Here is a 22,799-nt window from a genome sequence, read left to right as displayed (position 1 = left end):
CTTTCACCACAAGCATTAACACACTCTTTTTGCCTTTGTCCCATAACAGCTTTATTATTTAATCTCTCCTGCCTTCTGCCCTATCACACACCTTTCCTTTTGTTCTCTTCCCCACCAAACCCTGCCCCCTTCAATTGATTATAGCTTAATTCTTTTCCAATCTTTGCCTGTTCTGATGAAGGGTCACTGACCTGAAACGTTAACTCTGCTTCTCTCTCCACAGATGCTGCCTGACCCGCTGAATATTTCCAGCACTTTCTGTTTTTATTTCAGATTTCCAGAATCTGCAGTATTTTGCTTTTATCTGAGATAATATGAATTCGGAACTAGTTTTCAGACCAATTCAGTTTAGTGCACTGGGGGGCAAGTGACGCCATCCAGCGAAGAAAATAAAGTTTGGCAAATAATGGTTTAAATGCACTTCCCAAGCAAGAAAATTTATCACAAGTGAAGAGCATTGAGAAAATATGGCAAATAATTCTGCCTTATGACAGTGCTGCAAACTAATAAATTAAAAAGTAACATGTAACAACATTTTAAATAGACATACCAGCACACAATGCTGCAGCCTACAGAAGAGTTAGTGCTGCAGTTAATGTTAGTGGCTATGTGTTCTGCAGTATATTTCCTTCCCGCAGTACAAGCAACATTGCTTTAAACTTTACAATGCCAAGGCTTCTTTCCAAACCTGCAACCTCCACCATCTTGAAGTACAAAGGCATGGGGAACACCACCACCACCAAGCTCCCTTCAATTCACACATCATCCCCACTTGGAAATATATTGCCATTCCTTCATGGTCACCAGGTCAAAATTCTGGAACTGCCTACCTAACAGCATTGTGGAAGCACCTTCATCACATGGACAGCAGCAGTTCAAGAAGCCTCACCACCATTTTTGCAAGGGCAACTCAGGATGGTCAATAAATGCTGACCTTGCGAGAGACCCCCATATCGCCAAAATGAATGAATAAGAAATTCTGAATTACCGTGGTTTCTCTTCTGTTTCAATCTGCCTAATAATACTCTCCATCCAGGACATCAAATCTTTGAGCATACTGAAAAAGCGGAATTTCTCAGCAGTATCAATTAACTGGGTACGCCGACCGTCACAAGCATCCAGAAGTGCCTTCCAGGCTTCAACCACGTTCTGTTCTTGCTTCTGTATAGCGGCAGCTTTATCCCCTGCATATGCTGTCTGCAAACGACCTGCATCATCCTGGAACTGCTGAACCTGTTAAACAAGAAAGTTCATTTCCTTATTCATGAAGGACAATCAAGGGGGCTGGATTTTAACAGCCCCCCGACATCGGGGGTTGTGGCAGGGGGGCCCAGAAAATACGTCCGGGAAAAGTTTTTTTTTGGGGGGGGGGGGGGGGGGGAGGAGGACAATAAATGAATTGTTATGTCATTGGATGGGTGAGAGAGGGGCTTCCATCTTTTATTAAACTTTTAAACATAAATGTACCATCCATTCCTCTTTAAAAATTACCATTACTTGTAAGGGGTTGAAGCCCTTTCAAAATGGCACTGATGCCTGCAAAGTGGCACCAGATATCGTTGCCGGGGACGGAGTGCCTGCCCCTCTCTACATCATCGGTGGCGCACTTTTAAAACTCAGGCCAAGGATGAGTTACGACTTTACAGGCTGTTTATCCTGCATCATCTATCTGTAATTAAGCGTCCAATTGCAGTTGCCTAAACTGTGGTCAAATGTTGTTTTAGATCCCTCCACTCACTTTAAAATGTACACATAGCCTCAGTTAACTGAGAAAATTGCTAATGACAATTATATGCAGTTAAAACAACATTGAATATAGACTTTGAAATGTTAGTGAGGTGCCATGATTCACAGGAGGGTACAATTTATTTATTTATTTTATTTATTTAGAGATACAGCACTGAAACAGGCCCTTCGGCCCACCGAGTCTGTGCCAAAACAACAACCACCCATTTATACTAACCCTGCAGTAATCCCATAAATCCCTATCACCTACCTACACTAGGAGCAATTTACTACAGCCAATTTACCTATCAACCTGCAAGTCTTTGGCTGTGGGAGGAAACCAGAGCACCCGGCGAAAACCCACGCGGTCACAGGGAGAACTTGCAAACTCCGCACAGGCAGTACCCAGAATCGAACCCAGGTCCCTGGAGCTGTGAGGCTGTGGTGCTAACCACTGCGCCACTGTGCCGTCCATAATAAATGCATATTTTGCAGATCTACAACCAATTTATAAATTACAAAATAACAGAGTTTAGTAATGAATCAAAACAAGAACTAAAACTTTTGGACACTGTCATTAAAGCATGATATTTTGCCAGAGTTTAAATTAACACGGATGAGTCATCGCAACAAAACATATAAAATTAACAGAGAAAACAAAGTCAGCGTGTTAGTTATATTTGACAAATCGAGGGTTGCAACTATGTACTAGTACATGTGATTTTCTATTGCCTGGTGTCCAAGGCAGGTGTATAAGCAAACTGTCACAATACATAGCAACATTGGAATTGCTAAATGGAAAAAGAACAAGTTCTCTCTAGTTTGTCTATAAGAATCCTGATAGTTGCATGATTAAACAATAATGGAGCTGTTGACAAATCACAGCAATCACTCACTGTCAATTTGTTTACAACAGATTTAGACACGAGTTGAGCAAATCCACAAATGGTAGAAAGCTTCGGAACCATAGGTCCAAAGTGACTTGTTCCTTCCAAACAGGTTACACTTACCATTTATCATATCTCAAGTTACTCGTGTATTGTCTTCCAGAGAAATTGATTTAATTTGCATTTGTCTGTTGTAGTGATGTGACTATTTGCCTGTGCTAAAGTTTCCATTTCCACAAAATGTTAAGTGACATTGTACGGTACCTGTATGCCAAGGGAATGAATATCGCGTTCAAACGTATTGTGCATTCTGTGGAAAGACTCTGCTGTGTTTGCATCACGGCCCAGTTCCTCTGGCAACTCCTTGTGCTTTTCCTGGATCAAGCTCAGGAGCTCTTTGCCATCATAGAAGTATTTGTGGAGTTCGTAGGAGGCAGCCAGCAGCTGTGTGCGGGTATCTATCAGTTCTAGCAGGTCAGCCCAGGCCTCGTTCAAGCTGTCCTTCCATTCTGCAATGTCAGCTGCTTCTGAATGACCTGAGTCAATGAGGTCATCTATCAGCACATTCACACTGTCCACTCTTTCCTGACCAATTGTCCCCGTCTCCCGGGCAAACTCACGGAATTTTTCTCTCAGCAACTGCAAATGAAAAGCAAAACACAGTGAATTGTAGATGTTTCATTACCGCTTATTAAATAAAACATGATTCTCTTTAACTTATCTGATCTGGAAGATTGTATTCTGTACAAATTGTGAAAATATAGCTAAGATTTTATAATTCAAATCTTCTGGTAACCACAAAGGTTTCTCACTTCATTGAAGTTCTTTTTCCAGTTGAGGTTTATACACAGATTCACGAAGCTCATTTTTCATGGAATCATAGAAATTTACAGCATGGAAGGAGGCCATTCGGCCCATCCTGTCCACACTAGCCAACAAGTAGCCATCCAACCTAATCCCACTTTCCAGCTCTTGGTCAGTAGCCTTCTAGGTTACACCACTTGAAGTGCGTATCCAAGTACTTTTTAAATGCTATGAGGGTTTCTGCCTCTACCACGCTTTCAGACAGTGCGTTCCAGATCCTCACCACCCTCTGGGTGAAAATATTTCCCCTCGAATCCCCTCTAAACTTCCTATCTCTTACCCTAAATCTATGGTTATAGATCCCTCAACCTTTTAACCCCTCAACCTCAACTTTTTCAAGTTTAGTTTTGTACATCTGTATTGTAAGTAATGGCTGCACCATTTCTGTACACACTTCTTTTTTCACCCTCCCTCTCCGTCCTTTTTCTATTATTGTTCTTTGTAGTGGTATCCTGATCTCAACACTGACCCAAATTGTGCACACACAAGCTAAAAGTTAGAAAAGAAACTAAAATAAAATCAAACACACCTGAAAGATTTTATTATAATTGTACTTTTAAGTGTTGCGAATGTTATTCAACAGCTAAGTACTCACTGTAACTTGGTCAAAGTCTTGTCCTAGTTCCTGGGAAGATGCTGCAAGGTCCCTTTCAGCAATCCACTGCTCCAGATCCATTACCTCACGGTTCAATTGGAAGAGATGGTACATATCCTCCAATTTTTTCTTACGCTCATTTGCTAGATCTTTGAGTCCTGCGTACAGCTTGTCCACTTGTCCCTGGCGCCGAATGATCTGTTCACTGTAAATCAATCACACTGTTAGTTATCTGTTGATTTCAACTATGTTATGTGACCTACATCCCAAATGGAGGTGCAACACATTGATAACCATGGTGCAACAAAGTGCAGTTGAGTTAAAGAGGAAGTTTAGCCTTGAAGAAGAGAAGGGTGGGGAGTGAAAATTGGAAGGGATGCAACAGACAAGATTATACAAAAATTATTTATCAACTCTTGATTAATTAGTATGGTAGGATGCTCTTGGAAGTTGAGAATGTCCACACGATCAAAAGTAAAAGACATGTTTCCAGATGAACTTGCTCAAAATGGAGACACTCAATTAATTACACAAGGAGGAAGAGTTGAGACACAGTTATTTAGGAAGATAGGAGATTTCCAGTTAAAACTGAGGTGGTGTAATTGGAGGTAGCTTTGTGACATGGATAGATAGGAGATAGAAAGTGCGATCAAATATCATTTTTTGATTGGTAGACAGCGACAAGTGGTGTTCCCTCGGATTGGTGTTAGAGAGATAAATGAGACCTGATACATGGAAGTGGTACTGAACAAATTATTGCAGCTGCAGGCTGACAAGTCCCTGGGTCCAGATGGACTTCATCCTAGGGTGTTAAAAGAACTGGCTAGTGAGATAGTTGATGCATTAGTTTTAATTTTCCAAAATTCCCTAGATTCGGGCAAGGTTCCGTTAGATTGGAAAATAGCGAATGTAACTCCTTTATTCAAAAAGGGAGGGAGACAGAAAGCAGGAAACTACAGGCCAGTTAGCTTAACATCTGTCTTAGGGAAGCTATTATAAGCCATGTCGGAAGCTATTATTAAAGACGTTATAACAGGGCATCTAGAAGAATTCAAGGTAATCAGGCAGAGTCAACATGGTTTTGTGAAAGGGAAATCATGTTTAACCAATTTACTGGAGTTCTTTGAGGGATAAAGGGGAACCGGTGGATGCATTGTACTTAGATTTCCAGAAGGTATTTGATAAGGTGCCACATCAAAGGTCATTGCAGAAAATAAAAGCTCATGGCGTAGGGGGTAGCATATTGGCATGGATAGAAGATTGGCTAGCTAACAGGAAACAGAGAGTAGGCATAAATGGGTCATTTTCTGGTTGGCAAAATGTAACAAGTGGTGTGCCACAGGGATCTGTGTTGGGGACTCAACTTTTTACAATTTATATAAATGACTTAGATGAAGGGACAGAAGGTATGTTTGCTAAATTTGCTGATGACACAAAGATAGGTAGGAAAGTAACTCATGAAGAGGACATAAGGGGGCTACAAAGGGATATAGATAGGCTAGGTAAGGGGGCAAAGACCTGGCAAATGGAGTATAATGTGGAAAAGTGTGAAATTGTCCACTTTGGCAGGAAGAATAAAAAAGCATATTATCTAAATGGTGAGAGATTGCAGAGCTCTGAGATGCTTAGGGATCTGGGTGTTCTAGTGCATGAATCGCAAAAGGTTAGTATGCAGGTACAGCATGTAATTAGGAAAGCTAATAGAATATTATCGTTTATCATGAGGGGAATTGAACACAAAAGTAGGGAGGTTATGCTTCAGCTATACAGGGCATTGGTGAGACCACATCTGGAGTACTGTGTACAGTACTAGTCTCTTTATTTAAGGAAGGATGTAAATGCGTTAGAGACAGTGCAGAGAAGCTTGACTAGACTAATACCTGGAATGGGCGGGTTGTCTTACGAGTAAAGATTGGACAGGCTAGGCTTGTATCCGCTGGAATTTAGAAGAGTAAGAGGCGACTTGATTGAAACATACAAGATCCTGATGTGGAAAGGACGTTTCCCCTTGTGGGAGAATCTAGAACTAGGGGGTCACTGTTTAAAAATAAGGGGTTGCCCATTTAAGACAGAGATGAGGAGAATTTTTTTCCCTCAGCGGGTCTTGAGTCTTTGGAACTCTCTTCCTGAAAAGGCGGTGGAAGCAGAGTCTTTCAATATTTTTAAGACAAAGGTAGATAGATTCTTGATAAGCAAGGGGGTGGAAGGTTATCAGGGATAGGTGGAAATGTGGAGTAATCTGTTAAGCCATGAATTTATTGAATGGAGGAGCAGGCTCGAAGGGCCAAGTGGCCTACTCCTGCTCCTAATTCATATGTTCATATGACCTCACTTTGAGAGTGAGGAAAGTGCATCCTAATTTTCACATGACACCTACATTTTTTTTAGGCTAGACTTTAGGAACTGTGAAAGTAAAACAGATAATTGCAAAAAGGCATAAATAAAGAAAATGGGCAGTCTGCTGGCAAATTCAGTCTACTGTAACTGAGCGTTAGATAGTACACTTTGGCAATCAGAAAGACAAATGACAATATAATGTAAAGGGGGAACTGCTCGGCTGTTGGGGGGGTGGGGGGGGGTGGCATGTGGTAGTAAACTAACAAAGGGCTTCAGTGGTTCCAATACATATTAAAAGATAGTACACAGGTACAAAGGATGAACAAAAAACCTAATGGGATGCTGCTCTCTATCACGTGAGTTTTATAATATAATGCTAAGCAAGTATAAAAGCAGCTATTAAAGAGCCTGTGGAATATTATTTGCAGTTTTAGGTACCTCATCTTAAGAAGGTTACAGTTGCTTTGGTAAAGTTCAGTGATAGTTCATCAGGATGCCACTTGGAATAAGGGGACATTTGATGAAATTGGGTTAGATTTTCCAGAAATGAGGAGATTACAGGGTTATTGACAAAGGAATGGAAGGAATTAACGAGGAAGATAAGAAAAAATGTGCCCCCCTAGTAGGGAATTCCCGATCGAGGGGACATATTCTTGAAAGTCTAGCTAACTCAGGTAAAAAGAAATATACCAACAGTTGAACAGGCTGGGGCTCTTGGCTCTGGATAAGAGATGGCTGAGAGGTGAAGACTGATCGAGGTTTTTAAAATGAATAAGCAGTTTGACAGGGTGGACATAGAGAAGATATTTCCACATGTAGGTAATTCAAAAACTAGGAGCCATAGATATAAAATAGTCACTAATAAATCCAATGGGAATTCAGGGAAAACTCCAAAGAGTGGTAAGAATACAGAGCACAGAATGCAGAATACGCTACCACAAGAGTAATTAAGGCAAATCGCATGTAAGAGTAAGCTAGATCTAAGTACATGAGGGAAAAAAATAGAAGGGTACATTGATCGGGTTAGATGAAGAGGGTTGTGCAGAGCATAAATGCCAGTATAAACCAGTGGAACCGAATGGGTTGTTCCTGTGCAGTAGACTCATAAATTAATGATGGCTTCACAAATGGGTTGTAGAACCATTGATGCAAAGTCAATTGAGGCCAATACAAGAGGGACAGATAATTATTTGGGGATTATTAGAGTATTAAGAAAAGGTAGGCAAATGGCATTAAAAAGCTTGAACTTTCAGGCTACTAAAAATGGCTCAACATGCCAAAGAGGCTAATCCTGTTCCTATGATTACACTTTTGTCTCCAATTCTCTATGTAATGAATTTAGGGTATCTCATGTATGCAATCAATGGCAGGCATAGCAATTCCATGGAGGGAAGGGTGGAGAAACAAACAGTTCACTGCAGTTCCCAGCTCAAGGTCAAGGGCATCATTGCCCATCTGTGTGATCAGACATAATTGCATCACATTAAACAGGACAGAAAGTAAGTAGGTTTAATTCAGTGCATTTTGCTGAAATGAGTACACCGGAATCTTAAGTTTCAGAAGATACCAGAGTTCTATTGATTGAGTGTAGCAGATTCTTATCAACGAAAGTCAGATGGTGTTATTTCCTATGTCTCACTGGTGCCATCTATAAATATTGTTCCAATAAAAGGCTCATTGTAGATATTAAAACAAAGCATTCTTTTCAATCTATACAAAGTGACTCTTGACAATGCAGAGCATGCGCAGAGTGATCACGGACATCATCAGTGCGTGTGAACATTTGCCAGCTTGCCAGTATGAATGCGTGCATGAAGTCACCACGCAATGACATCCTCACCCCTCAATAGCCGTCTCCATTCACTCGAACAGTACCCTGCTTCAATCGCTGCTTCATCCGGCTCAACCGATCGCTCCCCGCCACGCTGCTGCCTTCCCTCAACCACTTGCTCCCCCCGCCCGCTACCCCGCCCCTCCCCTCCCCACAGCTAACTGCTCTCGCCCCACCGGCCGCTCTCCCCCCTTGGCGGCTCGCTCCAAGCCGCGACACATTCTCCCACTCCCTCCTCACCGGCCACTTCCCCCCTCGGCCGCCGCTTTCCCCACACTCGCTCCAGACCTCACCACTACTCCCCCCACCCCCCCCTCCCCCTCGGCTGATGATTCCCCGCGCCTCGCTTCTTTGCCCCATCCCACACCGCTCTCTGGCCGCTCACCCTCCCGCTTAATTCGTATGTTCCCCTTCCGCCCCCTGCCTCCGGCCGCTTGCTCGCTCCTTCTGGCCGCTCACTCCAGGCTGCGCCGCTTCCCTCCTCTCAGCCACTCGCTCCCACGCCGCCCCTCGCAGCCCGCCTTGTTTCTTGGGCGCGCAGTGGGGAACGATCGAACATGGGAGCGAGTGGCCGAGAGAAGGGAAATGGCGCAGCCTGTGGCAAGTGGCTGGAGGTGGGGTGGGGGGGAAGCAGGGACAGAGCGACAGGGGGCGAACGGCCGGAGAGCGGGTGGTGGGGGGGGGGGAGCAAGGAGTGGGGACCGAGTGGCTGGAGGCGGGGGGGACGGCGAGGCCGGAGCGAGTGGCTAAGGGAAGGCAGTGGGGAGTGAGCGGCGAGAAGATGGGCGCAGGAGGGAGCAGCAAAGCGAAGCGAAATGGCAGCAGGGAATGGGGGACTGTTGGGGGTGGGATGGAGGCGGCGATGGCAACCATTGAGGGGATTTTCGGGTTGAATTTGTTTTTTGTAACAAATTGAGCAGCGCCATCTTTATTACTGGCAGCTGCCGGGAACATGATAGACACAGACATTTGCGCATGTGCCAGTACAGCGCCACCTACTGGTTATGTTGTCAGCAAATGCAGCCAAACCGATATATCAATTCAAATATTGCAACAAACAAATATCTGTCACATCCCAGGTTAGATGCAAGATATCAAAACAGAAAGAAAGACAGCATGGAGTGTGAAATTTGCATGTGCATACCACTGCCTTCTCATTGACTTTAACGGTGCATAAGTAGCAACAGTTCCTGCATTTGCCTATTTAGAGCAGTGGCCTTACATGGATTGGTCAGATTAGCCACTAAAGATCATCATATTCTCGAGGCCCCAGACAATGTCACAGGAGTTCTACCAGTGTCAAATAATAAATGGGAATATTTAGGATTGAATTTCTTTTCAAATTAAATTCTGATCACCATTCCTCACAGTCAGCCTTTTCTGTTAACTCCAGTATTTATTTTTCATTTCTGCCAAATTTTGGAGCATGCAGCCTGTGGTGGCGAGTTGTTGCATCTGCCTAAAAGCTTAGACCCACCAGAGCGTACATAACATGTGGGTTTTTTATTGATTTTAGTTCCTTTTAGTAACAACAAATGCAAACTCTTTTATCCCATGTACTTTGACATTAATAGAAGAAAATCTAACTTCTCAATAGTGCTATGTTGCCATAAAAATGACTAATTAGCATCATTAGTTAATTGCTTTGATGGAGTTTCTGAAGGTCCAAGATGACCACAGTGTTCCTACTCACCCCTCAGGGTGCTCTTCAGCAAGCAGTTTCTGGGCTCTGTCTGCCAGCTCTTGGATAATTTTCCCATAATCTAGTACAGCTTGCTGCAGGATCAGGTGTTTCTTCAACATTGCAGTTGCACCAGCTTCATCCTAGAAAATCCAGAGCAAAGTTAGTAAATACACATACCAGGTACAGTAGCATGGTGGTTACTTTACTGGACAGCAATCCAGGGAGCTGGGCTAACAATCTGGAGAGATAAGTTAAAATCCCATCACAGAATTTGAAATCAGTTCATGAAATAAATCTGGAATATAAAGCTAGCATCAGTAACGGTGACAATCATGAAACTACCAGATTGTCGTAAAATCCTATCTGGTTCAATAATATCCATGAAGGAAGTCTTCTGTTCTTAACCAGTCTGGCCTATATGTGACTCCACACCAACACTGCTCTCAGAAATGGCCGAGTAAGCCTCTCAGTTGTATTGAACTGATAGGAATAAAAATGATGGATGCACCACACAGCATCAAACAAGGCATACACAGCTCAGTCAAGCTTGCAAAGACCTCCTCACTAACATCTGGGAACATTTGCAAAAATTGGGAGATCTGTCCCAATCCTAACAAAGCAAAAGTCTGACTTTGTCAGAATCATACCTTTTATCTCCTCCATCAACAATGAAAAACCTCATCCTCCTATTTTCAAGAACAGACGCACCAGAGGTAGTGGCATTGTGGTATACAGTTGCGAGGGAGTGACCCTGGGAGTCCTCAACATTGACTTTGGACCACATGAAGTCTCATGACAACAGGTCAAAAATGGACAAGAAAACTTGCAGCTCATTACCACCTACCATCTTCCCTCAGCTGATGAATCAGTACTTCTCCATGTTAAACACCACTTGTAAGAGCATTGAGGGCAGCAAGGGAACAGAATATACTCTGGGTGGGAGATGTCAATGTCCATCACCATGTAGCTCAGTAGCACCACCAATGACTGAGCTGGTTGAGTACTGAAGGTCAAAGCTTCCAGACTGAGACATTGGCAGGTGGTGAGAGAACAATACGAGGGAAAACCCATTTGACCTCATCCTCACAAATCTACCTGTCGCAGATTCAACTGTACATGACAGTATTGGTCAGATTGACCAAGCACAGTCCTTGTGGAGATGAAGCTCCATCCTCCTACTGAGAACACTCTCAAATGCATGGCATGGCTACCGTGCTAAATGGAGTAGATTCAGCAGCTTAAAAATAGGCATCCACAAGGATGGGCGGAACAGTGGCGCAATGGGCGGCACAGTGACGCAGTGGTTAGCACCCCAGCCTCACAGCTCCAGCGACCCGGGTTCAATTCTGGGTACTGCCTGTGTGGAGTTTGCAAGTTCTCCCTGTGTCTGCGTGGGTTTCCTCGGGTGCTCCGGTTTCCTCCCACATGCCAAAGACTTGCAGGTTGATAGGTAAATTGGCCATTATAAATTGTCCCTAGTATAGGTAGGTGGTAGGGAAATATAGGGACAGGTGGGGATGTGGTAGGAATATGGAATTAGTGTAGGATTAGTATAAATGGGTGGTTGATGGTCGGCACAGACTCGGTGAGCCGAAGGGCCTGTTTCAGTGCTGTATCTCCAAATAAAAAATAAAGGGGGCCATCAGCAGCCGCAGAATTGTGCTCCAGCACAATCTGTAACTTCATGACCTGGCATATCCCTCACTCTACAATTACCATCAAGCCAGGGGATCAACCCTGATTCAGGAGGAGTGTAAACTGAGATGCCAACCTGGTGAAGGTACAACACAGGACTACATGGATGCAAAACAGAAGAAACAGCATACGATAGGCAGAGCTAAGCAATCCCACAACCAGTGGATCAGATTAAAGCACTGCAGTCCTGCCACATGCATGGTGGTGAACAACTAAACAATTTATTTATTTTATTCGTTCGGGGGATGTGGGCATTGCTGGCTATGCTAGCATTTATTATCCATCCTTAATTGTCCTTGAGAAGGTGGTGATGAGCTGCCTTCTTGAACCACTGCAGTCCTTGGGGTGTAAGTACACCAAGAGTGCTGTTAGGAAAGGAGTTCCAGGAGTTTGACCCAGCAACAGTGAAGGAATGGCGATATCGTTCCAAGTCAGGATGGTGTGTGGCTTGGAGGGGAACTTGCAGGTGGTGGTGTTCCCATGCATCTGCTGCCCTTGTCCTTCTAGGTGGTAGCGGTCGTGGGTTTGGAAGGTGCTGGCGAAGGAGCCTTGGTGAGTTGCTGCAGTGCATTTTGTAGATGGTACACACTGCTGCCACTGTGCGTCGGTGGTGGAGAGAGTGAATGTTGAAGGCTGTGGATGGGGTGCCAATCAGGCGGGCTGCTTTGTCCTGTATGGTGTCAAGCTTCTTGAGGGTTGTTGGAGCTGCGCCCATCCAGGCAAGTGGACAATGTTCCATCACACTCCTGACTTGTGTCTTGTAGATGGTGGACAGGCATTGTGGAGTCAGGAAGTGAGTTACTCACCACAGAATTCCCAGCCTTTGACCTGCTCTTGTAGCCACAGCATTTATGTGGCTGGTCCAATTCAGTTTCTGGTCAATGGTGCACCCCAGGATGTTGATAGTGGGGGATTCAGCGATGGTAATGCCATTGAACATCAAGGGGAGATGGTTAGATTCTTTCTTGTTTGAGATGGTCTTTGCCCCGCACTTGTGTGGCGAATGTTACTTGCCACTTATCATTCCAAGCCTGGATGTTGTCCAGGTCATGCGCATTCTGGACAGGGGCTGCTTCAGTATCTGAGGAGTCGCGAATGATGGTGAACATTGTGCAATCATCAGCGAACATCCCCACTTCTGACCTTATGATGGAGGGACGGTCATTGATGAAGCAGCTGAAGATGGTTGGGTCTAGGACACTACCCTGAGGAACTCTTGCAGTGATGTCCTGGGCCTGAGATGATTGAACTCCAACAACCAAACCATCTTCCTTTGTGCTAAACATGACTCCAACCAGCATAGCATTTTCCCCCGATTCTCACTGACTCCAGTTTTGCTCGGGCTCCTTGATGCTATAACTCAGTCAAATGCTGCCTTGTTGTCAAGGGCAGTCACTCTCACTTCACCTCTGGAGTTTAGCTCCTTTGTCCATGTTTGGACCAAGGCTGTAATATGGTCAGGAGCTGAGTGGATCTGGCGGAACCCAAACTGAGTGTCAGTGAGCAGGTTATTACTGAGCAAGTGCTGCTTGACAGCACTGTAGACAACCCCTTCCATTACTTTGCTGATGAATGGGAATAGACTGATAGGGGAATAATTGGCTGGGGAGGATTCATCCTGCTTTTTGTGCACAGGACATACCTGGACAATTTTACACAATGCTGGGTTGATGCCAGCGTTGCCGCTGTACTGGAACAGCTTGGCAAGGGACACGGCTAATTCTGGAGCAAATGTCTTCAGGACTATTGCCGGAATGTTGTCAGGGCCCAGAGCCTTTGCAGCATCCAGTGCCTTTTCTTGATAATCGAAGGAGGAGGCTCCACGAGCATCGCCATCCTAAATGATCATGGAGTCCAGCATGTCACTGCAAACAACAAGGCTGAAGCATTCAATTCAGCCAGAAGTACCAATTGGATGATCCCTGTGTCCTCCAGAGGACCCCACCATCACAGATGCCAGTCTTCAGCCAACTAAATTCACTCCACATGATACAGAAATGGCTAAGCGCACTGGATACAACAAAGACTATAGGCCACAACATTACAAAGGAGGAGGTGTTGGAGGTTTTGAAGCACATTAAAGTGGATAAATCCCCAGGGCCTGACCAGGTGTATCCTAGGATGCTATGGGAAGAAAGGGAGGAGATTGCTGGGGCCCTGGCAGAGATTTTTGTCTCATCGTTAGCCACGGGTGAGGTACCAGAAGACTGGAGGATAGTTAATGTTGGGCCTTTATTTAAGAAGGGTAGCAGGGATAAGCCAGGGAACTACAGGCCGGTGAGCCTTACATCAATGGTGGGAAAGTTATTGGAAGGGATTCTGAGAGACAGGATTTATATGCATTTGGAAAGGCATAGTCTGATTAGGGATAGTCAGCATGGCTTTGTGCGTGGGAAATCATGTCTCATGAATTTGATTGAGTTTTTCGAGGAGGTGACCAAGAGGATTGATGAGGGCAGGGCGATGGACGTTGTCTACATGGACTTTAGCAAGGCCTTTGACAAGGTCCCGCATGGTAGGCTGGTCCAGAAGGTTCGTACACACGGGATCCAGGATGAGCTAGCAAATTGGATACAAAATTGGCTTGGTGCTAGGAGGCAGAGGGTGGTGTGGAGGGTTGTTTTTCAGATTGGAGGCCAGTGACCAGTGGTGTGCTATAGGGATCGGTGCTGGGCCCTTTGTTGTTTGTCATATATATTAATGACTTGGATGTGAATGTAAAGGGCATGATTAGTAAGTTTGCAGATGACACCAAAATTGGTGGTATAGTGGACAGTGAAGAAGGTTGTCTAAGGTTACAACAGGATATAGATCAACTGGGAAAGTGGGCAAGGGATTGGCAAATCGAATTTAACGCAGACAAGTGTGAAGCGATGCATTTTGGGAAGTTAAACCAGGGCAGGACATATACTGTGAATGGCAGGGCCCTAGGGAGTGTTGTTGAGCAGAGAGACCTTGGCGTGCAAGTACATAGTTCCCTGAAAGTGGCAACACAGGTAGACAGGGTGGTGAAGAAGGCGTATGGCATGCTTGTCTTCATCGGCCGAGGCACTGAGTACAAGAGTTGGGACATAAAAGCAAAATACTGCGGATGCTGGAAATCTGAAATAAAAACAAGAAATGCTGGAACCACTCAGCAGGTCTGGCAGCATCTGTGAAAAGAGAAGCAGAATTAACGTTTCGGGTCAGTGACCCTTCTTCAGGTCACCCTTCTGCCATACGCCTTCTTCAGAAGAAGGGTCACTGACCCGAAACATTAACTCTGCTTCTCTTTTCACAAGAGTTGGGACGTCATGTTACAGTTGTACATAACGTTGGTTAGGCCGCATTTGGAGTACTGTGTGCAGTTCTGGTCGCCGCACGACAGGAAAGATGTGATTAAGCTAGAGAGGGTGCAGAAAAAATTCACAAAGATGTTGCCTGGTTTGGAGGGCTTGAGTTATAAAGAAAGATTGGATAGGCTGGGTCTGTTTTCCCTGGAGCAAAGGAGGCTGAGAAGGGACATGATACAGGTATTTAAAATTATGAGAGGCATAGATAGGGTAAATAGCCAGAGTCTGTTTCCCATGGTAGGGGTGACTAAAACTAGAGGGCATAGATTTAGGGTGAGAGGGAGGAGGTTTAAAGGGGATCAAAGGGGTAAATTTTTCACACAAAGAATAGTGGGTATCTGGAATGAGCTGCCTGAGGAGGTGATGGAGGCAGGAACAGTAGCGACATTTAAGAGGCATCTGGACAGGTACTTGAATGAGCAAGGCATAGAGGGATATGGAATTAATGCAGGCAGGTGGGATTAGTATAGATAGGCATTATGGTGGGCATGGACGCGGTGGGCCGAAGGGCCTGTTTCTATTCTGTACGACTCTGACTCTAATGCTCTATGAGTCTATAACTATAACATCCTGGCTGTAGTGTTGAAGACTTGTGTTCCAGAATTAGCTGCGCCTCGAGCCAAACCGTTCCAAATACAGCTGCAACATACGCTACTCGACAACATGGAAAATTGCCCAGTTATGTCTTGTCCAGAATAAGCAGCGCCAAATCCAATCTGGTCAATTACCGCCCCATCAGTCCACTCTCAATTATCAGCAAAGTGATGGAAGGTATTGTTGACAGTGCTATCAAACTGCACTTATTCACTGATGATTACAGAGTGTTCAGCTCCATTCGCAACTTCATAGATACTGAAGCAGACCATGTCTGCATGCAGCAAGACCTGAACAACATTCAGGTTTGGGTTGATAACTGGCAATTAACTTTGTACCATATAAGTGCCAGGCAATGACCATCTCCAACAAGACAGTGTCTAACCACCTCTCCTTGATGTTCAATGGCATTATCATCTCTGAATTCCCCACCATCAATATCCTGGGGGTCATAATTGACCAGAAACTTAACTGGACTCGCCACATAAACACTGTGGCTCCGAGCAGGGCAGAGGCTGGGAATTCTGTTCTGAGTAACTCACTCCCGAAAGCAACCAGGAATGCGATGAAATACTCTCCAGTTGCCTGGATGAGCACAGCTCTAACAACACACAAGAAACTCGACACATAGAAACCTAGAAAATAAGAGCAGGGGTAGGCCGTTCGGCCCTTCAGGCCTGCTCTGCCATTCAAAAAAGATCATGGCTGATCGTCTAATTCGGTACCCTGTTCCCGCTTTCTCCCTATTTCCCTTGATCCCTTTGACATTAAGAAATATATCTATCTCCTTCTTGAATATATTTAATGACTTGGCCTCCACTGCCTTCTGCGGTAGAATTCCACAGCTTCACCATCCTCTGAGTGAAGAAATTTCTCCTCATCTCGGTTCTAAATGGCATATTCCATAACCTGAGAATGTGACCCCTGGTTCTGGACTCCCCAGCCATTCGTAACATCCTCCCTGCATCTAGCCTGTATAGTCCTGTTAGAATTTTATGGTTTTCTATGAGATCCCCTCTCATTCTTCTAAACTCTAGTGAATATAGGCCTCGTTGACCCAATCTCTCCTCATACGTCAATCCTGCCATCCCAGGAATCAGCCCAGTAAATCTTCTTTGCACTCCCTCCATGGCAAGAACATCCTTCCTCAGACGAGACCAAAACTGCACACAATACTCCAGATGTCTCACCAAGGCCCTGTATAACTGCAGTAAGACATCCTTGCTCCTTTATTCAAATCCTCTTGCAATGAAGGCCAACATACCATTTGCCTTCCTAACTGCTTGCTGCATCTGAATGCCTGCTTTCAGCGACTGGTGTACAAGGACACCCAGGTCTCGTTACACCTCCCCCTTTCCCAATCTATCACCATTCAGATAATAATCTTTCTGTTTTTACAACCAAAGTGGATAACCTCACATTTATCCACGTTATACTGTATCTGCCATGCATTTGCCCACTCACCCAACTTGTCCAAATCACATTGGAGCCTCTTTGCATCCTCCTCACAGCTCACATTCCCCCCCAGCTTTGTGTTGTCTGCAAACTTGGAAATGTTACATTTAGTTCCCTCACCCAAGTCATTCATATATATTGTGAACAGCTGGGGCCTAAGCACTGATCCCTGTGGTACCCCACTAGTCACTGCCTGTCACCCAGAAAAAGACCTGTTTACTCCTACTCTCTGTCTTCTGTCTGTCAACCAATTCTCAATCCATACCAGTATATTACCCCCAATCCCATGTGCTTTAATTTTGCACACTAACCTCTTGTGGGACCTTATCAAAAGCCTTCTGAAAATCCAAATACACCACATCCACTGGTTCTCCCTTATCTATTCTACTAGTTACATCCTCAAAAAACTCCAGTAGATTTGTTAAGCATGATTTCCCTTTCACAAACCCATGCTGACTTTGCCCAATCCTGTCTATGCTTTCCAAGTATTCTGCTATCACATCCTTTATAATAGACTCTAGCATTTTCCCTACTACCAATGTAAGGCTAATTGGTCTGTAGTTCCCTGATTTTCTCTCCCTCCTTTTTTAAACACCATCTAGGACAAAGCAGCCTTCTTGATTGGCTGGGTCAAAATCTTGGAACTCCCTATCTAACAGCACGATGGGAATGCCTACACAACATGAACTGCAGCGGTTCAAGAAGTTGGCCCACCGCCACCTACTCAAGGGCAATTAGGGAAAGGCAATAAATGCTGGCCTGGCCAGTGACGCCCACATTTCATGAACAAATAATGAAGAATACCTTGGAGATTCTTGGACAAGTACATTAAAAATGCGAGATACAAGTCAAAGCCCCTTCAAGATCTTCTAAATTCATAGTTAGTACAAGCCACTCTGCCCTAAAGACAATTTATAGTTGAGCCAAATAAAGCACAGGTAATAAGCAGATAAAATATCAGTACAGAAACAACTCAGACATGTAACCCAATATTATCGCACCATGATGGTTTAAAATACATGCTTCCTGGCTGGCCTATTGGATGGAGTGCCTCACAAAAATTCAGCACTCCATCACAGGACCAACTTCTTCTAGTTAGATTTGTCTGTCATTCCTATTCCCATGCTGGCAGAGGATATAGATATTCAAGTAAACTGCCAGGGAATAACATAGTTTTTTTTTACTTCTCTCTTTCAATGTTACATTTTATTAACAAATACTAACTATTTATCAGATTGAAATCTACTTTGCAGATTACAAGAAGACCAAATTATTAACTTTAAATACAAATGCACTTAATTAAGCCTTAAACTATGAAATCATGTTACTGTTGCATTTAACAGGGAGGAGAGAATAGTCTCAGTAAATTTCAACCTTGGTATTCAGATGTTTACAAGTGCTTTTTGAGTTTGTGACTGCCTGCCAGTTGCTCACTGAGATCTTTGGATGAATTAGAGAAAAAGCCCTGTCAAGCATTTCACCTGGCCCCACTCATCAGTAGGACAAAATCACCCACTATTGGAAGTATTGAATATGTGTCCTAAATCTGTCTGCCTGCTGCACCACAGCTGCATACACATGTGCTAGCTGAATCTAACCTGAGTTATCAGGGGAGAATCTCCTCATGTTGAGTTTCACCACTTTTATGCCAATGGAAAGAAAGCTGCACTGGTTGATGGTATGGGGAAGTAGTTATGCAAGGACAATTCAGTATGAAACTAAAAGAACTATAGCAGTGCAAAAAGCAAAATAGTGGAAATCTGAAACAACAAAAGAAAATACTGCAAATATTCAGTAGGTCAGCCAGCATCTGTGCAGAGAAAAACAAAGTTAATTGTCCTGGTCGGTGAACTTTGGGGGTCATTGACCTGAAACATTAAATTTGTTTCTCTCTCCACAATGCTGCCTGATCTGAGAACTATAGTTAATGTCTTGCATAGGACATTAGTTAGGTCTTATCTGGATAACTACATATAGTTTAAGTCGCCTCACATGGTCAGTGATATCGAGGGTGTGGAAAAAGTTCAAAGGGAGGTGACCAGAATGATCCCTGTTTGAAACAGTTTCCGTTATCACAGCACAATTTATTTTCTCTGCCTCTCTCATGAGATTTTTTTTTATTATTCATTCAGGGGATGTGGGCGTCGCTGACTATGCCAGCATTTATTACCCATCCATAATTGCCCTCAAGAAGGTGGTGGTGAGCTGCCTTCTTGAACCACTGCAGTCCTCGTGGTGTAGGCACACCAACTGTGCTGTTAGGAAGGGAGTTCCAGGAGTTTGACCCAGCGACAGTGAAGGAACGGCGATATAGCTCCAAGTCAGGATGGTGTGTGGCTTGGAGGGAAACTTGCAGGTGGTGGTGCTCCCATGCATCTGCTGCCCTTGTCCTTCTAGGTGGTAGAGGTCACGGGTTTGGAAGGTGCTGTCAAAGGAGCCTTGGTGCGTTGCTGCAATGCATCTTGTAGATGGTACACACTGCTGCCATTGTGCGTCGGTGGTGAAGGGCGTGAATATTGAAGGTGGTGGATGAGGTGCCAATCAAGCAGACTGCTTTGTCCTGGATGGTGTGGAGCTTCGAGTGTTGTTGGAACTGCACCCATCCAGGCAAGTGGACAGTATTCCATCATACTCCTGATTTGTGCCTTGTAATTGGTGGACAGGCATTGGGGAGTCAGGAGGTGAGTTACTCGCTATAGAATTCATAGCCTCTGACCTGCTCTTGTAGCCACAGTATTTATGTGGCTGGTCCAATTCAGTTTCTGGTCAATGGTGATCCCCAGGATGTTGATTGTGGGGGTGGGGGGGGGTGGCAAAGCCATTGAATGTCAAGGGGAGACGGTTAGATTCTCTCTTGTTTGAGATGGTCCTTGCCTGGCACTTGTGTGGTATGAACACTGCTAGCCACTTATCAGCCCAAGCCTGGATGTTGTCCAGGTCTTGCTGCATATTGATAGAGCTGCTTCAGTATCTGAGGATTACGTGACTACATGTGGGAGGGTACACTGGGAATTTAGGATGCTTAGTTCTATCATGACTATTCAGTGCAAACTTGATGGATCAGCCAGTCTTTTCCTGCGTTTTTTTTTTACATGTTGTGATGAGGGTTATTTGAATCAGCTCATTTGGATATCTATTTGGTCTGTGACTAGTGGTAAGCGCTTGTAAAAGGTGAGTAATGTGCAAAGTGACATGGAAATTAGAAAGATGTCATTATAGAGAAGTCATTATAGAGACTGTTATGGCTGAACATTGCAGCAGCTTGGAAGATCAGCAGGTAAGTAAGGAACAATACTTGGCTCAGTCAGCTGACTGCCAGTTAACCTGTGGCCAGCTGCAGGTCTCATGAATGTTTTGTGGCACTTTTCAAGAATGTCTGTGAACTTATTACAGACTATGGATTGAGCCTAGCACCTTCCTAACCACTGGGGCAATGAAAATACTGATTCACCTGAAAAAAAGCTACCCCATATTTTTAGTCCATATTGTTTCCATTCAGCTGCCAATCAACTCCTTCCTATTTTGTGGGTCACAGTAGCACATTTTGAGTCCATAAGACACTTGATAGTACAGAGTACAGAATGGACTTTATAGCTACCTAATCTAGGTTATGGGCCCAACTGGACACAGAATGGCTTTCAGTTTCTCGTACTACCTTTCAAGGCCTCTAAAGAACTGTTGTAAACCATGGCCCTTTATACTCCATATTTTGCCCACATCAAAAGTACATGTCACAGATAAGACCTCATGATATATCTATTCCTAAATCCCTTGAGAATAGTCTATTAATGTAAAGAGTTGTAGCTGCTTACTCCAAAGCTACTTCCCTCAAACAAGACTGCCTGGCTTAACTGTTCTCAAATCCTTTGAACAGTAGGCTTTGTTAACTGTTATCTTTCAATCCTATAGTTAATAAATCCCTCTACCTTCCTTTAATACACTAGCCACCACAGTTATACATTATATTTTAATCACTAATGGTTGACATCATTACTGTCACTTATTCCCTTGCACAAGGATTCCTCGTACACAACACTCAGTCTCTAAAAGCTATGTTTTCTTCTCATGATACTTCAAAGCCATCCTCTTTATGTTGAAAAGCATGTCGTTCAAAGATACAATTATTAGCCCATTAACTCCCCAACATACACTCTTCAGGATGTGCAATACGGAACAGTAAAATTATGTGTCTAAAATTGAGTAGTTACCTTGGCTTTTTCATCAGCGATCATGTACAGCTCCTGCTCACTCATCCAAACTTCGGCTTCTGCAGCATCCAGATAATATTGCTGGGCTTCATTTGCACCTTCCAGACGCTTTTGTCTTTTCTCTGTTTCTTCCTGCAGTTTGTCCCACAATTCCTTTAACTCTTTCAATCGTTCCTCGATATCACCCAAATCAGGCCTTTGTTCCACAATCATCGTTTCTCCTCTTTGCATCACATCATCAATACGTGGCTGATGCCCTTGGATCTCCTTCTGGAGAGTCTGTGGGAACAGAAGAAAGTCTTATGGCAGTAACAATAGGGAGTTTAATCAGGTGGACCTCTAGAGTTTTGTTTGTATCGAGTAACAGTACACTACTATTACTCTTCCAGCAATGAAAAAGCTGAACAATTCCCAAACATATCATGTTATCGAGTATTTCGTTTAAGTAAAAGAATAAATTAATCTTTCACCAGCAATAAGCTTTGCAAATATTAATTGTTATTTTGTCAGCTTCAAAAAAAATTGTCTGAAATCTTCAAGAATGAAAGATATGATAGTGTGATATAAGACAAAAGTTGTGTTTTACCACACACTTATGGTCTATTCTACTTCTGGAGGGCAAAATGCCAAATAAAACCCAGTAATATTCATTTTACTTGGACTTAGAGGTTAGCAATGGATAAGGATGGGCACTGGAATGACAAAAGCCCTCCGTATGCTGATTCGACAATAGTAGCTGAACATCAGACATCTTTCTAAGGTAGAGTAATGGGCTGGATTTTGTGGAGGAGGCGGGGCTCATGGCCCCCAGGAGCAATCCTTCATCGTTTTGCTGCCTAAGTGCCCGGTGCCGAGATCCCCGTCCCTTTAAAGACGGGGATCCCGCCTACAATAGCTGCCGGCCAATTACACGGCCGACAGCTCAGCAGTATCAGCAGCACCACTACTAGTTGTGGCCACTGCTGGTACTGCAGAGGTCGGACCCAGACCCAGCGCTGGAACACTGGACCTCAGCTAAGTGAGGCGGGGTCCCCAGGACCAGTCTGGAAGGGCTTGGCGACAGGGGGGTGAGAGGGTGAGCATGATGTCCAGCGGGAGGGGGGGTCCATGGAGTTGGAGTTATAGATTGCCCACAAAGAAGGGACCACCACCGCACCCCCCCCCCCACCAATGAGGTAAGGCACCTCATTTTACAAGGCCCCCCACCCCACCATGGGAAGGCAGTCATCAACCTATCCCGCTCCCAGCAAAATCGCTTGGCGATGGGCCCTCCGCCCCACAACCCGTCGCGATTCTATGAGCACCACCCCCCCCGGCCTCCGACCCCACCTCAGGAAGGCCCATAAAATCCAGCCCAATGTGTGCAATGTAGCAGCTCACATTGTGATAGAATACAATGGGGTAAGCCTTAGATCTATGCAGACCATTGCTTAAGCCTTTGGCAAAAAAGATCCTCTGGTGAGACATATATGGCTTAAGATAAATTTCAACAGTTCAAAATCCAATGACAGAAAAAGAAAATATTCTGGTGTTTGAAATTTCATAAGTACAAAATTGCAATGAAACACTTGATGCAATGTTCCCAAGAATAC

The 22,799-nt window shown here is 44.3% G+C and overlaps 1 protein-coding gene across 6 annotated transcripts in view; it reads right to left on the bottom strand.

Annotated features, from left to right (window-relative positions):
* The window catches only part of LOC137373907 (spectrin beta chain, non-erythrocytic 1-like), a 362,769-nt gene that overhangs the window by 85,577 nt on the left and 254,393 nt on the right, over positions 1-22,799 (bottom strand). For all 6 annotated transcript variants that reach the window (XM_068039482.1, XM_068039486.1, XM_068039483.1 and 3 more), the window contains 5 exons: positions 21,208-21,486; positions 9,933-10,063; positions 4,072-4,276; positions 2,877-3,251; positions 989-1,233 (listed from right to left, as the gene is read on the bottom strand). In XM_068039482.1, the coding sequence (XP_067895583.1) occupies positions 989-1,233; positions 2,877-3,251; positions 4,072-4,276; positions 9,933-10,063; positions 21,208-21,486 (1,235 nt within the window). The remainder of the gene's footprint in view (positions 1-988; positions 1,234-2,876; positions 3,252-4,071; positions 4,277-9,932; positions 10,064-21,207; positions 21,487-22,799) is intronic.

This window comes from Heterodontus francisci, chromosome 9 (assembly GCF_036365525.1).
Source record: "Heterodontus francisci isolate sHetFra1 chromosome 9, sHetFra1.hap1, whole genome shotgun sequence".
NCBI classification, from domain to species: Eukaryota; Metazoa; Chordata; class Chondrichthyes; order Heterodontiformes; family Heterodontidae; genus Heterodontus; species Heterodontus francisci.
The sequence above is the reverse complement of the archived record's forward strand: the minus strand, read 5'-3'. Positions and strand labels throughout refer to the sequence as shown.